This window comes from Aedes aegypti, chromosome 3 (genome assembly GCF_002204515.2).
Source record: "Aedes aegypti strain LVP_AGWG chromosome 3, AaegL5.0 Primary Assembly, whole genome shotgun sequence".
In the NCBI taxonomy this organism is placed as follows: Eukaryota; Metazoa; Arthropoda; class Insecta; order Diptera; family Culicidae; genus Aedes; species Aedes aegypti.
Window position 1 is genome coordinate 46,416,783 of NC_035109.1, and position 17,654 is coordinate 46,434,436.

General features: G+C 40.4%; 1 protein-coding gene across 1 annotated transcript in view; it reads left to right on the forward strand.

The window, feature by feature from the left end:
• LOC5576187 (lachesin) overlaps positions 1 to 11,803 on the forward strand; it is a 272,529-nt gene extending 260,726 nt beyond the window's left edge. Inside the window, 4 exon segments of the mRNA XM_021851098.1 lie at positions 210 to 545; positions 1,717 to 1,842; positions 11,017 to 11,126; positions 11,129 to 11,803. Of these exon segments, the coding sequence (XP_021706790.1) occupies positions 210 to 545; positions 1,717 to 1,842; positions 11,017 to 11,126; positions 11,129 to 11,425 (869 nt within the window). The 3' untranslated portion in view covers positions 11,426 to 11,803.
• The last annotated feature ends 5,851 nt before the right edge of the window (positions 11,804 to 17,654 follow it).

A 17,654-nucleotide genomic window follows, 5' to 3' on the forward strand; every position in this document is an offset into this window, starting at 1 on the left:
GAAAAAGTTCAGAGAGAATCCCTAAACATTTCTTCCTGGTCGAATTACTAGCTTTAATTTTTAGTTTTGAACAATTTTCACTCAATACAATCGGTTCAGCGATATTCTAATATAAATATACGTTTACTACCATGCTACATTTTTTTCTTAAATGTTTTAATTTTACTCTAACTAATTATCAAATCATTTTCTGCTTCTCTCCATTCCAGTCGCCCCAAATGTCACCACGAGCAAAACCCTGATGGGCTTCTACGAGGATTCGGACATCGAGCTGGTGTGCGCCGTCGAATCGTTTCCCCGATCGGTCAACTATTGGACCAAGGTTTCCAACGGAGCCGGAAGCAGCAGCAGTTCTGCAGCCTCTTCCGACCGGCAGGAAATCATGCTGAACAACGAACGCATGGAAATCCGCGAGCAGTACACGAACTCCTACTCGAGTCGAACCACGCTTCGGATTCAACGCTTCAGCGCGGTGGATGCCGGCAGCTACATGTGCATATCATCGAACGCCTTCGGAAAGGCCAACAAAACCATTAGAGTTTATGGTGAGTCGGGTCGGGATTCGATTCTTTTCCCATTTCCTCGGAGTTCATTTTTGGGCTTTGTTTATTTCATAGTTTTATGGCAGTGAAAAGTCCATAAAACTAAATTGAAAATTTGGTGCCAAATTACGGGGAGCCGGAGCAGACCGTCAGAATTGCGTCTAATAAAAAGGCGCCATAAAATCAACTAACAGAGTTTCGTTTCTGCCTGACTGAGTTCTGACCGGACTTCGGCAAGGACAGCTCTGCCTGGTGACGTTGGGGGTATTAAAGATTGATAAAAACGAAGCCTTAGGAATTTCGGTCCCAATTTTTGCTTGGTTGGTCTTTCTTCCGATACAAACGTGAGCACACATGCACATACAGTTACGATAGTCAGACTTGTGCATATGAAGGCAGCACACGGCAGCCAGTCGGTTACGACGTCGTAAAAAAGAGATTTTACAGGTCTTCGTACAGGACCTGCAAGGCTCAGACGCAAGCTTGGGTCTCTTGATTGCTTCGAGCCTTCGATAGTTTTTTTTGCATTGTGATTAGAATATAACAATTTGCATCAGAAATACTTTTTGACATTCTAGCGAAACTGTTTTCCGCTGTTCATCTATACTCCTAGAGGAGTCCTCTTTGTAATGTATTTTTGGTTCATTTAAAACATTTGGATGATCATTTAAGCATAGAGTGGCAAAAGTTTCAATTTTTCAGAAGTTTAAAGTGCAGTACAATAAAAATGAAACGGAATTTCACTGAGCATAAACTGTACGAACACTCCATAAAAAGAAGTAGAAGCAATTTTATGGAACACATTCCACTCTGCAACGAGATCGCTTTATATCGCAATACTCATTGCAATGTGTCGCATGCATCCTAGTTTTATTTTTACCCATCTCGATTCGCCATGGTTATATACGCTAGGGCTAAATTTGTCATAAAACCTTGATAGTTTCCATCAGACGTAAGCTCGCTTCGCACTAAATTGAAACCGATGAATGTGTTTCGTAAGCAGGATTTATCAATATCTCTTACCCAATCGATAGTTCTGCTCTGGGGCCAGGGTCTTATTTTATTGGACCATTTGTAGCACTTGTTTGCAAATCCAGCGTACAATTTCGGGCAGGGTAGTAAAATTGGATCTTTGTTTTACTATTTGTGTTTCCCGTTCTCTTCCTTCCAACAGAAATCAAACGGCCAACTACGACCACCACCACGACGACAACGACTACAACTACGACGACGACGACCACTACTCCGGAGCCGCCTACTACGATGCCGCCCGAACGAAGGACCACACTAATAGGACACCGTAAGTCTTTTTGCTGTATGGCGGGTCTATTTCTGTTTGCCTACATGTAGTAATATACAGTGACGGACGAAGCTTTGAGATTGAGACCACATCACTCGAAAATTTGATATTCACTAAATTTATGTATGTTTAGCTTATTGCCATTGTGATTTCAGGTTGATAATTTTGTTTTACTATTTGCATTTGCATTTACAGTGCAAATGACGAAAAAAAACCAACAACATATGAACATAAAGCGCTTGTAATTTCAAGCTCTCTATGTCCATATGTTGCCGATGATTGTGCGATGAAAACATAAGACCTCTCACTACTGGAAAAATAGTATTTAACTAATAGCAAGGTTGTGCTTCTTTTACTCGAATGTTCGTTCCTTAAATGTTTGTTCGAACAGTCCGAATGCCATTTGTGAGGAGCTAGTTCATGGAATACTCCGTTTCTCCGTATAGCCCATTTGTCTGAAAAAAAAAATGCTTTTTACGGTTGAATAGAAAGCTACCGCATCTGCCACACTACTGATTTTCACAAAGCATCAGCGATCGGCTGCACCATGGAAACCACGCTGATGACTTTCGGTTGTTTTTCAAAGCTTTTGACTCTACAAGCATACTATGATTACATGGTATGGTTCAATAATACTGTCAAAGTACAACCGCAGGCTTTAGAATCATTAAAGCTTACGGTAGAACTTTTACAGCTGTGATAGAATTTGAAATGTAGAATGAGAAATTTTCAAACGTATCGCAATAAAAACTCATGATTGTCATTGCTTTATACTTTTCAGGGTCATCACATTAGCAACTTTCTTTATTTAATTGCCAATTATTTCTGGCAATATACATTCAGTGACAAATGTTAGTAAACAAATGAAAACCATATGCATAAGTTTGGGGATCTGTATCTCAGCTTCTGGTAATTCGAATATACTGCAATTCGGATGACGAACTACAAGTAACTTGATGATGCTCCATTTGACATGTTCACTGGCGCCACCTTGTGGCAAAATTGCGAACCAAGCTGTTTGCCTTTCGGATGTCTTCGATCCGCTGAACAACTTTGCTGAAGATCACTTCTTTGCAAATTACACTGTAACCTCAATATACGAACTGTAAATGCGTAAATTGAGTTGGTGTGTAAATTAAATCAGTGCGTAAAACGAGAGAGATTTGTTCGTAGGTTTTGCTTTTTTGAGTCTACAAACAAATCATACTTTGTTTTATTACTTAGAGAAATTATGCTCTTTTCTTAATCAGACTAGAATGTGTGCAAGTTAAGATGTCACAAGAACTTTTTGGAGTTTGGGCATATGATTCTACTTGAGTTAATGGAGCTCAATCTATCATTTCTATGTAGAAAAATATCTCACAATACTGTATCCTAGAAGATTGTTATATTTTGAAGGATCGTTTATATTGTCAGATCCGAGTTTTTGCAACTAAATGAGTACAACAGGTGTTCTAGTTCATCCAAAAACTTCCAAGAATGTATACCTGCAATGTACTGGCGCAGCAGTAATAGCAATCCTTTGATTTGCAATTGGATTAGATGGACAAATTGATGTGAAGATTTGCGAAAAAGTTACACGTCTTCTCAGTGAGAATCGAACTCACGACTCCCCGATCTCTAGTTGGGGCGCGTTACCACTACGCCATGAGAGGACTCATAAACGCAGAATTATCAAATTATATGTAATGTTTAGCTTTTCGGTAGTTGTCAAACTTCCACTCGGCTGGTTGGCCGTAAACCACGATTCATAATTAAAAACAAGAATCCTTTGATGTTTTTTTTATATGACACAGGCCCTTATATATTCATAGCAGTAAAATGAGCATTGTTGACTTCATCGAGTATAGGCCTTAGGATCTACAAGCGTGGTCAATGGTATATCAATAGTTTTTTTTTAATATGGCGCAGTCTTTTAACCATTAATTTAAATCGTCGGAATATTTTGTTGGTTTGTATGTGTTGCGAGTAGATCAATTGTAGTAACCTACGACACTTCAATACTAGCAACGGTTAGACCTAGCAACGATTGTTTAGTTGATGTAATTAGAAAATAAATGTTCATTACCTCTTCAGACTACAGCCAATACAGACGTGTTTTTCTACAACTCTCAACTGGTTATGGGCCCAGGATTTTGGTCATAGCCTGAAGAAAAGTTAACAAGCGAGAAGAGTTCTGAAGTGTCCGAAAATGGTTCTTCCGAGGGATGATCCAAATTTTCAAGGCGGCGGTAGAAGTACTGGCGGAGGAACGGCAGGTACCGGTCAAGGTGATGGAGCAACTACCAGTGGAGGCAGTGTGCGGCCAGCAGCTCCGGTTCGATCGTTTGGGAACGCAGTAAATCTTCCGGCCATGGAGAAATTAAAAGGACGTCAGAATTACGCTTCATGGTCCTTTGCAATGAAGATGATCCTGATACGTGAAGGTACGTGGCGCGCAGTGAAGCCTGCTGAAGACCAGAACGAGGATCCAGAGATGTGCGAACGGGCGTTTGCGACCATATGTTTAGCCCTGGAAAAGCAGAACTACAGTTTGGTCAAGACAGCGAAGACAGCCCGAGAAGCCTGGGAGAAGCTGCAGTAAGCTTTCCAAGACAACGGACTGATCCGAGGGTTTGGACTTCTCGACAAGCTAACATCCGTCAAGCTAGAAGAGTGTGAAACTGTTGAAGATTACGTGGACCAGCTGGTGACAACATTGAACGATTTGAGCGAGATTGGATTTGAAGTCAACGACCAGTGGCTTGCGTCCTTGCTGCTCAAAGGACTTCCTGAGTACTATAATCCAATGATCATGGGACTGCAGGCATCCGGGATCAACCTCACAGCTGACGTAGTCAAGACGAAGATCATTCAAGACGTGAAGTGGCCGTTGAAAAGTTCCGGTGTGGGTGGCGCTCTGTACACGAAACCGAAATCGAAGCATTCAAAGGTGGACAAGAAAAGTGGATTGTGTTTCACCTGCAACAAGCCTGGACATTTCGCTTCAAATTGCCCTCAGAAGTCATCAAAATCCAAAGGTAAGGCGTTGTGTGCAACATTGGCCGTTGGAACTGGTAGCGAAGACTGCTGGTATTTTGACTCTAGAGCGACGGCACATATGACGAGATCAAAGATGGATTTGTGAAGCAAGTGGATTGGGTACATCCAATTGACACCGCTAGCAGCCATAGCATCAAGTCTGTTGCAAAAGGTACGGTCCAACTGGAGTTGGATGAAGGCCTGATTGAAGTTAAAGAAGTCTTGATGGTTCCGGAGTTGTCGGCGAATCTTCTGTCTATAAGCAAAATCTGTGAGAAGGATATGACGGTATTATTCAAGGCCGGTGGATGCGAGGTACGCGACGAGAACGGCGACATCGTTGTAACCGGAATTCAGCAAGATGGCATGTACAAGCTGATTACGAAGAAATCCCCGAGAGCGTTCTTGATGACCGATATGGAACTGTGGCATCGTAGACTTGGACATCTGAATAAGCAGTTCATGGGCAAGCTAACAACGTTGGTCGATGGATTGGAGATACGAATAACGGACATGGACGATTGCATCGCGTGTGCGCAAGGTAAGCACTGCCGAGATTCTTTTTATTCTAGTGCTTCACGTGCGACCGATCTACTGGACTTGGTGCACTCCGACGTGTGCGGTCCGATTGAGGTGCCATCGATCGGCGGAAGTCGTTATTTCGTTACGTTCGTTGACGACGCGAGCCACAAGGTGTTCCTGTATTTCATCGAGTCCAAGAGCCAAGTGAAGGAGGTTTACGAGCAGTTCAAAGTAATGGTCTAGCGACAGTCCGGACGAAAACTCAAAGTTTTGCGCACGGACAACGGAACCGAGTATGTGAATTCGTCATTGGAGAAGATCATGCAACGGGATGGTGTGGTTCACCAAACAACGTGTCCATATTCTCCAGAACAAAATGGGACAGCCGAGCGTATGAACCGTACGCTGGTCGAGAAAGCGAGATCGATGCTGAACGACGCAGGACTTTCGAAGAAGTTCTGGGCGGAAGCCGTATCAACCGCGGCGTATCTGGTGAACAGAAGTTCTACCCAAGCCGTAGATGGAAAGACACCAGAGGAAGCTTGGAGCCAAAAGAAGCCGAACTTGAAGCATCTACGTGTGTTTGGTTCCCGAGTAATGGTGCACTGTCCGAAGCAGAAACGACAAAAGTTTGACCCGAAATCCGTTGAAGGCATCTTTGTGGGATACGGTGAACGTTCAAAAGGATTCCGAGTATTCAATCCAGCAAGAAATGATGTGATCGTTAGTCGTGACGTGGTGTTCATCAACGAAGGGCGTCCGATAATCTCGACAGCAACTGAGGACCGGAGCCAACCGGTAGAATTCATGGAGCTACATTCTTGGTTGGACATGGAGGAGAATCAAGCCAACGACGCTGGTGAATCCGATGATGTAGTGCTACCTGGTCCCAGCACCGAAGAATCGCCCGTGCCTGCCGTCGCGCTCCCACCGCAATCAGAAAGATCAGCTGTATAGCAGCAAGGATTGAAGCGCAGCGGTCGGGAGCACCAACCCACAGGCAAGTATACAGATTTTGTTTGTCTTAGTTCGACTTCTGGTTCCGATGATCTTACCAAAGGGCAAGAAGGCGATACGAAACAAGTGGATCTTCAAAACAAAGTACGGGTCCGACGGAAATGTGGATCGATTCAAGGCTCGATTGGTGGTGAAGGGCTGTTCCAACGTTATGGTATCGATTACGAGGAGGTGTACGCGCCAGTGGTTCGTTAATCAACAATAAGATACCTCATGGCCCTAGCAGTAGAACACGATTTGGAAATAGAACAAATGGACGCCGTAACCGCTTTCCTTCAAGGGAAGTTGAAAGACGAGGAAATCTACATGGATCAACCTGAAGGCTTCATCAAGAATCCATCGAAGGTGTGCAAGTTGAAAAAGGCACTATACGGTTTGAAGCAATCAAGCCGCATATGGAATCTTGAACTAGACGAAGCATTGCGAGAATTTGGTTTGCAGCGGTCGGAAATTGATCCCTGTTTGTACTTCAAGAAAGAAGGCGGACGAATGATGTTTGTGACGATATATGTGGACGATTTTCTTCTGTGCACAAATGATCAAGCTTTGAAGAAGAAATTACAAAGGCATTTCTGAATAGTCGCTTCAAGATGAAGGATTTGGGAGAAGCGAAGCTGTGCCTAGGACTCCGGATAACACGCGATTGGAAGATCGGAAAGCTCTGGCTGGATCAGAAGCAGTACCTGAAAGATGTTTTGGAACGATTTAGCATGGCAAACTGTAATTCTGTATCAACCCCGGCCGATCCTTCAGCAAAATTGGACAAGACGATGTGCCCATCTGACCCAGAAGAAGTACGAGAGATGCAGACGGTTCCTTGCAAAGAAGCGGTAGGTTCCCTGATGTACGCGGCGTACGCTACAAGGCCGGATATAGCGTTTGCTGTGAATACGGTGAGCAAGTTCAGCAACAACACTGGACGTCGACACTGGGAGGCGGTGAAACGCATAATACGGTACCTGAAGGAGACAATGGACCATCGTTTGCAGTTTTCGAAGCAGAGCAATCCGAATTTGACAGGTTACTCGGATGCGGATTGGGGAGGAGATGCGGAAGAGCGAAAATCAACTACTGGTTACGTTTTTACCAAGATGGGAGGAGTCATATCCTGGAACTCCAAGCGGCAAGACGTTGTGGCTTTGTTTACGTGCGAGGCCGAATATATTGCGCTATCGAGGACGGCGCAGGAAGCACTCGGTGGCAGCAGCTACTCAAGCAGCTGGACGATCAACAGGTGGTGCCGATCATGTGCGACAACCAGTCGGCGATCTGTGTAACGAAAAACCAAGGCTTCAACCCGAAGACGAAACATATTGCGATTCGTTACCATTTTGTCCGAGACACGCTCAATCGAGGAGAAGTTACATTGGATTACGTTCCCACGAAGCAGCAACCGGCAGATGGACTAACAAAACCTTTAACTAAGCAGAATCACGAACAGTTCAAGAAGATGCTTGGTATCGTATCGTAGGTAAAGGAGGAGTGTTGCGAGTAGATCAATTGTAGTAACCTACGACACTTCAATACTAGCAACGGTAAGACCTAGCAACGATTGTTTAGTTGATGTAATTAGAAAATAAATGTTCATTACCTCTTCAGACTACAGCCAATACAGACGTGTTTTTCTACAACTCTCAACTGTATGGATGTTTTTAGTACTTAAAGCACTCTATTGTCTATAAGCCTTGGGATCTACAACCCTTATAAGTGATTTAATGATTGATAGTTTTTATGTATGGTATGGTCTCTTAACTATTCATTTAAGTAATCGGAATATTTTGTTGGCTTGTACGGATGTTTTTGGTCCTCCAAGGACCCTATTGAATATAGGCCATGGGATCTACAATCTTAATAAGTGATTTTTGATTAGTTTTCGGAAAATCCAAAGGCATCTAGTCGTTCATGTGAGTAAACTGCGTATTCTATTAATTTGTGTAGATGTTTTTAGTCCTCCAAGATCTCTATCAAATATAAGCCTTAGGATCTACTAGCGAAACCTAATATCAATAGATTATCTTTCAATACCGTAAAGGCCCCTAACTGTCCGTATTTATAAACGAAGTATTGTATTCCCAGACAACCAAAATGTACGTATAATGAAATCAAAACGTACAAAAGTGGAGGCGATATACGTGCATATATTATGTGATGAATAATAGCATGCAATGCGAGTGTATAAATTTTCTACCGAACTAACATGTGATCTTATGCGACTTAACTTATGATACCAAATGTTGATTTGACAGCTGCTACGGATTGATTCGATTTACTTTGTACGAGTGTACGGACGAAACAGAATGTGCAAATGGACTCAGAAAAAAGCTTTTTATGCGAGGAAACTCATCAATCTGACGATTTTATCCACCGTATTTTGCGGGTTTTATGTAGTTTGTATGAATAAACGAGTTATTACGTTAGCTTTGATGCGACTTCTGGTTGTCTGGGTTGAGTTGTGTTGATGTTCTTGGATTTCCAAGGACTCCACGGAATATAGGCCTGAGTATCTACAAACGTAAGTAGTTGCCCATAAACGCATAACTGTCCCATGTGAATAGGAAATCCAGCAAACATGGGACTGACATGCGTTTATGGGCAGTTTATTGATCATACCTAGTTATGGTATAAAATCTTAACTCTTCATATAAGCAAATGTATCAATAGGGCACTTGCAGCCTTTGTTTAGTGTGCCCAACGGACCCCTTTGATTATGCTGGGAAACGTTTCGTAGCGTGTTCCCGTTTCAAAACCGTTACCCAGCAAAACGAAGGGAGCCGTTGGGCACACTTTTGTTTGCTGCAAGCGCCCTATATACTGATCTGTACTGATGTTCTTGAATTTACTTTGTAAAAAGTGACATCAATTGAATTTACTTAAAAAACATAATTTGTTGATTGAGGTTTTAGTGGATTGGGTTCTAATATGGCGTCTCTTCGTGCCCATTACAAAAATACCCATATTGCATGGGTTTTCAACGATTTTACCCAACCGGAGTTCGCCATCTTGGATTCCAAAATGGCGTCGGACATCGATGTTTGTCATGCCCTCTTCGTATCCGTTCCGAAAATACTCATATTGTAAAGATGTCCAACGATTTTCCACAACCATAACATAATTTCCAACATAATTGTCTAAACTCAACTTACGCACTTCGTAAAAAAGGAACGTAAATTAAATTTACTGATCTAGGATACTCGACTGGAAGGAAAAACGGTAGACAGTTTTACCCTTGATAAAGGCCAAATACAGAGTGCCGAAACGTTGGGCAAAACAAAACTTTCCGTTTTGATTTCCCTAGACTGAGAAAGCCATAAAATCACAATTAAATTTATTTCGTGAAAAAGTGACGTAAATTGAGTTACACTCGCATTGCATGTTATGTTTCATCATAAAAAATATGCACTTATATCGCCTCCACTTTTGTACGTATACGGTCTTTTCGCGACATCGAAAGCTGTCGAAGATGACGTCATGTCTGGTAAGCTGTAAAACTAAATTTTAACAGGCCTGTCACCACCACCACCTGATTGTTTTTTTTACATCTTTCTCGTGACAAGTAGCTCTTTTTACTATTGTCAAACGGAAGCTATCTACTGAAGAGCTGTAAGCCAGTTAATCTACATTCAGAAGAACCGAATTCAGTGTCGAACTTAGGTTGATTTGTGATTTTGTGTAACATAGAGCCACGGGCCGTACTGCCCATAACTGCAAACAGTCACATTCGACATTTTTGACAAAATGGAGTTAATACCCATGGAGAGTCATCAAATGATAAATACTTTCGATCAACTTACTGAAATCTGTGAGATTGTTCTAGAAAATTCAAAAAAAAAAAATACCAAGTTGTTTTGTCACATTGGTAATTATAACCGCATAACAGTCACATTGAGTTTATAAATGAGCCTCGTAATGTGATAGCAATGAAATTTCTATCAGAATTATTTTCTGACAATTCACTTAGTATGCGATATGAGTTGTACGAAATATCAGCCTCAAATAAGCACTTTTAAGTTCCTGGTAATTGTTAGAAATTTTAGTTTCCTCCCATACTGCCATAAAATGCACACTTGGTATTCCATTTACTCAATGCCTACTTTTTCCGAATGTTACAAATATGCAGTTATGGGCAGCGTATGTGAAAATAAAATTTTACGATATGGCATCTTTGCTAGCAACGGTTACAGAGTCATATATGGGGTTGTTAAAAAGATACTTTGCGCCATTTGCAAACAGTCCAGGACTAGCACAAACCTTTCAACTATGTGTATAATTTTATAAAACATACAGGGAATTTGACACATTTAAACTAATAGAAAAATACCTTTGCAGCATGTTCCAACATTCAAATCAATGTTTTATGTTTCTCATAATTTTTTTTACTATTGCCATGTTTAGCAAATGCGTTATTCGTGAATATCTTCAGTTGAAAGAAACTATTGATGCAAAATAACAATGGCAATATGCTAAAATTACAGCAATTCAGCGATTTTGAAAAAAAAATGAGTAATGTGGTCCTAAAGTTTTGCCCACCACTGTAGATAGTGCTGCTTCTGTGTTATAAACCGATGCCCTTCAATTTGTCACCGATTCTATCCGATTTTATGTTCGCTTTCACAGGAGCACCGGAGGTGGTGCCGCATCCCCCCACGGACTTCATCGTCGAGTACATCACCAATCCGCCGGTCTACGTCGAGTACGGTCCCAACGGGGAGCCATACTACAACCACTACCTCAGCTGACGGCGTACTCCAAGTCCTCGCCCACGAACCACGGAGGCCACGGCCATGGTGGGCCTGGGGGAGGTTCCTCCGGCGACGGGTCGTCCTCCTGCAGCTCCCTGCTGGTACCCTCCGGCGAGGAACGCCTCATGACCATTCTGGTTATGACGGCTCTGTCCTGTTTGTCGTTTTTTCGCTTCTTTCAAGTCTATCTGCCCTGGATAACGTTTTTTCTGCTGCTTCTGCTGATCGGCCGGAAGCCCAAGGAGAAAAGTTTCCCGCTGATGGAGCGGCACGGGGCGGCGTGAACACGAGGGGGGAATTCAGTCCGGGTGTTGATTTGTTCACTTCGGTTCCATTTTTGGGTTCTCCTTTCTAAGTTAGTAAGTTCGTAGGATCACCATCGATTAAGGATTGAAAGAAGATAAAAGCTAGGCTATAATGTAGTGACAGCAGATTGCAAATGATGATATCGTCTTCTGCATGTGGGAAAGCAGAAGACAAAACGTTGAATAAATAAAAATCAAATATTTCTAGTGAAAGTGTAAATAAGCGGAATCAAAAGCAAGTGTAAGAGAATTTTCTCTTATGTAAGAGAAAATATGACGTGAATCAAACGAATAGAAATCAGTTACAAACACAAATGAGATAAGTACGTTTAATAAATGATGTATATTAAAAACAAATACAAATTCTAGATATTTTTAATTCTTAAACATTCTGAAAAATCATTGTTTTTGTTCCTAAAAAAAGAAGCAGCATAATAGCCAGCAAGTAGGTGAGTAAAAAGGTTAGTGGAAAATATGTATTTGCAGGAAGCACGATATCTTGACCTGTGAATGCTCAGCGTCCTAGGACAGATGCACCAAACGCCCATTATCCAGGACAGCAATTTGCGCAAATAACCTAAAAACAAAACCATATATGTATATATTTTTATCTTTATTAACGAGATTTATAACCCCGGGCTAGTTCATCTCGGGACCAACGACTTTACTTCCCTTCCGAAGGAAGTCATCGCTAGAACCTTTACGTCATAAGTGGCTATCTCGGGGATGGGATTCGATCCCAGGCGTGAAAGACGTGTATTCTAACTACTACACCAGACCGGTAGTTGCTTATTTGGCATAAAGCCGTTTTGGCACAAAGTCGTTTGCAGGGCTGGTAGCGAGTCACTTTTTAGTGACTTGATCAGTTTTCTATACCACTTCAGTTTAAAGTCTTTTTTTTTAAGCTATTTCAACTTAAGTTACTTTTTTCGTCAAAAAGTCAATTTTTTTAAAACATTTTGTGCTAAAATTATGGGTGAAAATTATGAATCGACCTTTTCAATTTAGGCTAATTTGTCAGTATCAAAATACTGGTTCAAGGTGCTCTTGTGGAAAAAGTTAATCTTTCATAGTGTTCCACGTAATTTATAATAATATATCTAAGTTATAATTAGTATGGTGTAAGTTCATTGTCGTAGAACTAAAGGTTGAATGAAAAATTACTAAAGGTTAAATGAAAATTGCTGTGGACGTATTTCATAGAATGACACATGATGTAAATGATTGAACGACACAAAAAACGTGTCCATGAGAATGTATTGAACAAAAAATGTTAATTTAAAAATGCTAAATGTTAAATTTGCATGTTAAAGAACACAAAAATGATGGAAATGTGATCGACATTTTCCGAATGAGACAGTAACGTACTTTGAATTCGACAAAAACTCACGTCATTCAGCTCGCTTCTTCTAGGTATATCTAAAAAGACGTAAATCACATGATTTTTTGGGGATTTGTGGTAATTTAAGGGTTTGCAGCATTAAGTCCTAATTATCGTAACATTCTCTGAATTGAACCTGTATTGCTGAACGTAATCTTGTTGACAGTAAATGTTTTGGAGGCAAGCCGAAGCTAAACTTAATACAAGCAATAAAAATGAGTTAGGGTTACCTGAATTCTAATACCAATCCTTCAAACACTGTTTGTGGGCTTCGTGGCCTTTGCAGCTAGCGGCGTCAGTCGTCTAGGTGTATTGTGCCACGAGGTGTGGGTTCGATTCCCGCTCCAGTCGGTGGAAACTTTTCGTCAAACGAAAAATTCATCGTTGGGCTACTGGGTGTTTCGTGTTGTCCGTTGCATAATGTTAGTAATCGTGTTCAGTCTGTGCAGCCAATGTGCTGAAGACGGTGTTAGTTGTCTTTAATTGTCTTTAAAAACCGGTATTCAAGGGACATGTGAGAGGCCCAGATAGCTGTAGCGGTAAACGCGCAGCTATTCAGGCATGACCATGCTGAGGGTCGTGGATTCGAATCCCACTGGTCGAGGATCTTTTCGTAAAGGAAATTTTCTCGATTCCCAGGGCATAGAGTAATCATCGTCCCTGCCACACGATATACACATACAAAAACGGTTAATCAAAGAAAGCTTTCAGTTAATAACTGTGTAAGTGCTCATAAGAACACTAATCTGAGAAGCAGGATTTGTCCCTGTTGGGACGTAACGCCAGAAAGAAGAAGAAGTGAGGGTCCTTATTACCGAACGAACCTCATTATTTGAAATGCTCTTTTTGTTAGAAATCAAGCTCAAGAGCTGGGCGAGGGCGAGGCTATGTTTCCGATTCATGGTCAAGTACAGTGAGATTCCGTTTTTGGCAATGCTCCGTTTTTGGCATGCTCCGATTTTGGCACCCCCCCGATTTTGGCAACAAAATGGATCCGTTTTTGGCAACATTTTTCAATACCATTAAAATTTGTAAATTTTTGTAAATATTATCGTGTCTGTTGTCGTGCTTTAGTCATTTAAAAGCATGTCAACTCCACACCGATTACATTCCAGAGCTCTATTTTCTTCGATCTTTCCTCAAATCTCACCAACTACTAAGGACTCGCGTACGCGCTTCTTTATTTCAGAATGTTCATTGGTCATACATTGGCAACGTTTCATGAGGCCAACAATCTCTATCAGTAACTCATCTAAAGACCAATATCTTTTCTTAGGCATTCATATTGAGTGACCAGCCCACTTGAGTCTGCCAGTAGGTGCTAAAATTAAAAAACTCTGTTCTTCAGATTTGGAACAGCTTGTTTGAACAAAGCACCAGCACCGACACAAGAGAAACAAAAAATCTAAGACTCACACAGAGTTACAATCATAAATTTTGTCTCATCTGTTTGGCTTACTGTCTTTATTATTATGGTTTTACATACATTGCGCTGGGAAAAACACACCGTCGTGTATCATAACTTTTAATAAATTTCATTAAATAACATGACAAATGCGAATACAGTTCAAACTACAATTTATTCTCAATAATATCATTGAAGCATGCGAAAAAATATGACTGAGAGTGTTTTATTTTTTTGTCTGTGGTATTGGTGTGTATATTGATTTTTCTGCGTCAACAATTTAAAGCTACGTTCCTTCTTTTCTTAGACTATGTAAGGCGTTAGATTTGTAGAGAGAATTCTGTACAAGATTGTTAATCAAGGATACGGGTCTCATTATCATCTAAATTTTCCTTACGAGCTGAGTCTATGAGTTTCCTAACTGTAACCAGGAGAATCCTTAAGGGATTCTTGGTTCTTGTGGGACTTAAGGGCTTGGTGAGTTATCCTTAGAGTGTATAATTGGTTATTGAGGATTATATCCAAAATCTGGTGATTCCTAAAAAACTCTAGGGCGTCCTGTAAATTTTAATCGGGATAGTGAGAATTTCTATTAGTAAAAGATTTTGTAAAAGGTTCCTAGAGGAATTTGCGGTGTGCTAGTGAGAGAGACTTGTTCAGCAACATCGCAGCGGAATTCCAAGATGTTAACTCCTAGCAAATTCCTTAACAAGATCCTATTGAACTCTATGGATGCTTGGCAAGATGCATCAGAGCTCAAGCGTTTTTTCTGTAGATAGAACCTGAAAATTCATATAAGGTTCTTGAGGATTCATAACAGGATCCTGTAAATTTCAGTTCATTTCATAAGGTAGGTGTAAAACATATATCAAGCTCAATTAAAAATTATTTCAAGTAAAAATTAAATTCTACAAAATTACAAGTCACATTTATGCATCATCTCATGTTTACGTTTGCCCTTTTGATGCAGTCAACCATGCATTATAAATTGCTTTATTTTATCAGAAACATAAATTGAAGGAGCAATTCTAAACTTATCGCATTTTTCAAATTTTACGCTCCAAAAGTTAAACTGATTTTAAATGGTCATTTAATTAGAAAAAACAGTTCATGCCGTTTTGCAATACCCAGGGCTTTTGATTCACCAAATACGTCTTTAAAAGAGAACAAAAAAAAAAAAAAAATCGTGTTCTTTTATAGTTTTAAGAAAATGTCCAGACTTCAATAAAAGTCACTTATGTGATTATTGGTTTTACAAGGCCCTCTAAAACAAAAAATATACATAAAGCTACTGAAAAATAATTGAAGACGTTAAGGCGTAATAACGCCACCAGAAAATGTTTGCCAGATTTAATATACGGGGCTATAGATTCATAGCATAGTACAGTACTGACCCGATTTTGTCAGCCCCCGATTTTGTCTGCCCCCGATTTTGTCTACCCCCGATTTTGTCAGGTTTTTGACCCGATTTTGTCAGCCTATTTTAAATTTGTCAAAACAATTTTATCGTCATGTTTAACCACGTTTACATTAAAATTGATGATGATGTTTGATGTCATGCACGCATGGGCGTAGCCAGAGGGGGCAATGGCAATGTCTTTTATTGAGTGTTAAAAATCGATATTACCAATATAAGGGAGGGGAGAGCCCCTGATAAAAAACCTGGCTACGCCCATGCACATTGCCCTCTTAAAAGTCCATGTAATTATGTAATACGTCAAATTTGAAAAACGGAACAAAATAAAATGACCCGATTTTGTCAGGTTCCCCATTTTGTCAGCCTAAAATTCATCGAGGGGCTGACAAAATCGGGTCCTTACTGTATAACCCTTCGGGAAAATGCTTCGAAGTCTCAATGCCTTATAATTCCATTAACATTGTAACATTGTAATGATGTTTTCAAAACCAATACTTGAAAAATAAAATTTGAAATATGGGTTCGATTTTGGCATGGTTCCGTTTTTGGCAACTGAAAATTTCCAACTTTGTTGCCAAAAACGGAATCCCACTGTATATAACCTTTAAAATTATTCTTCAAATCAAGTTTTAAAAAAACGACTTACTTCCAAAACGATCGAAACTAATGTGAGCTTTTATTCTTTGCTTCTATTTGAAATTAACTATAACTGATTATGTTGCAGTTCTCTTCTGGACGGGAGGGAAGAGCTGGACTTTGGACATCGATCACGCTGTTTACCAGAGGCCTAGGTTGTTGCCGTGTGTGGCCGTTCTTGACGCTTGGGCTGCCGAAATTGTTCTGATGCCAAATGTGGGTGCCGTGTTGGCGGTTCTTGGTGTTGGACTTGGTGTCGACGGTAATGTCTTGAGGGTGGGGTCGATCCCGTCGATGACTTATATACTATTAAGGATAAATATCTTACGAAGGTGCAAATCGTAAATTATTATCGACTTGAAGGGTTCTCCGACATTACCCGAAGACCATTTACCGGAATGAACAATTAACCGGAAAACTATTATCCGGAAGGACCATTTACCGGAAAATTATTTCTCCATTTCTCGACTTATTTCATTAACGTCCTTTTAAACGTTTTATGGCCATCCTGGTCAGTATGTTGACATAACATTTTTTTAAAATTGACCACCGACGATGGACAGGGGAGATTCTTACTTCAAAATACTTAATTATCTCAAAGTAGTCAAATACATCTTCATACTTGATCATGTCAATATGCACAAACTTTCATATATTGGCATTTCATAGATGATTCATATTCTTTCAACTTATTTTTGCAGCTTGTCTTTGCTGAACTAGCTAAATTTGGCTATAACTATGTAACTTTACTTTTAATAAATAGGCAATGATTAGAATTTTTAATACGATTGGTTGTGCTACTTTTCGCCGAGTGTCAATTCACCGAATGTCAACCGAATGCAAATCCCCCGTATATCCTTTTTTTCTAGAGTGACCCATTTCGGGTCATCTGATATTCACCCTTCTTTATTTGGTTGGCGGTTCTCTCGATATTTTTTCAGAGAAAAATGGCACAATCAAGCAAATTCAAAGGAAAAATCGATTTATTGTGGTTCAATACTTCGGAATTCAGAGAGGTTCTCCGACATTACCCGGAAAACCATTACCCGGAATGCAGTTTACCGGAAGACCATTTACCGGAAAACCATTTACCGGGAATGAACCCATTTACCGGAAAACCGTTATCCGAAAGGGACATTTACCGGAAAATTATATCTCTATTTCTCGACTTTTTTCATGAACGTCCTTTTAACCATTTTGCGGTCATTCAAGTCAGTATGTTGACTTGAAAATATTTAAAATAATCACCAACGATAATGGACAGGGGAAGTTCATCCTTCAAATACATAAGCATTGAAGAGAGTCCTAAGATGTATTCATACTTGATCGAGTCTATATGCACCATCTTCATATATTGCATTTCATAGAT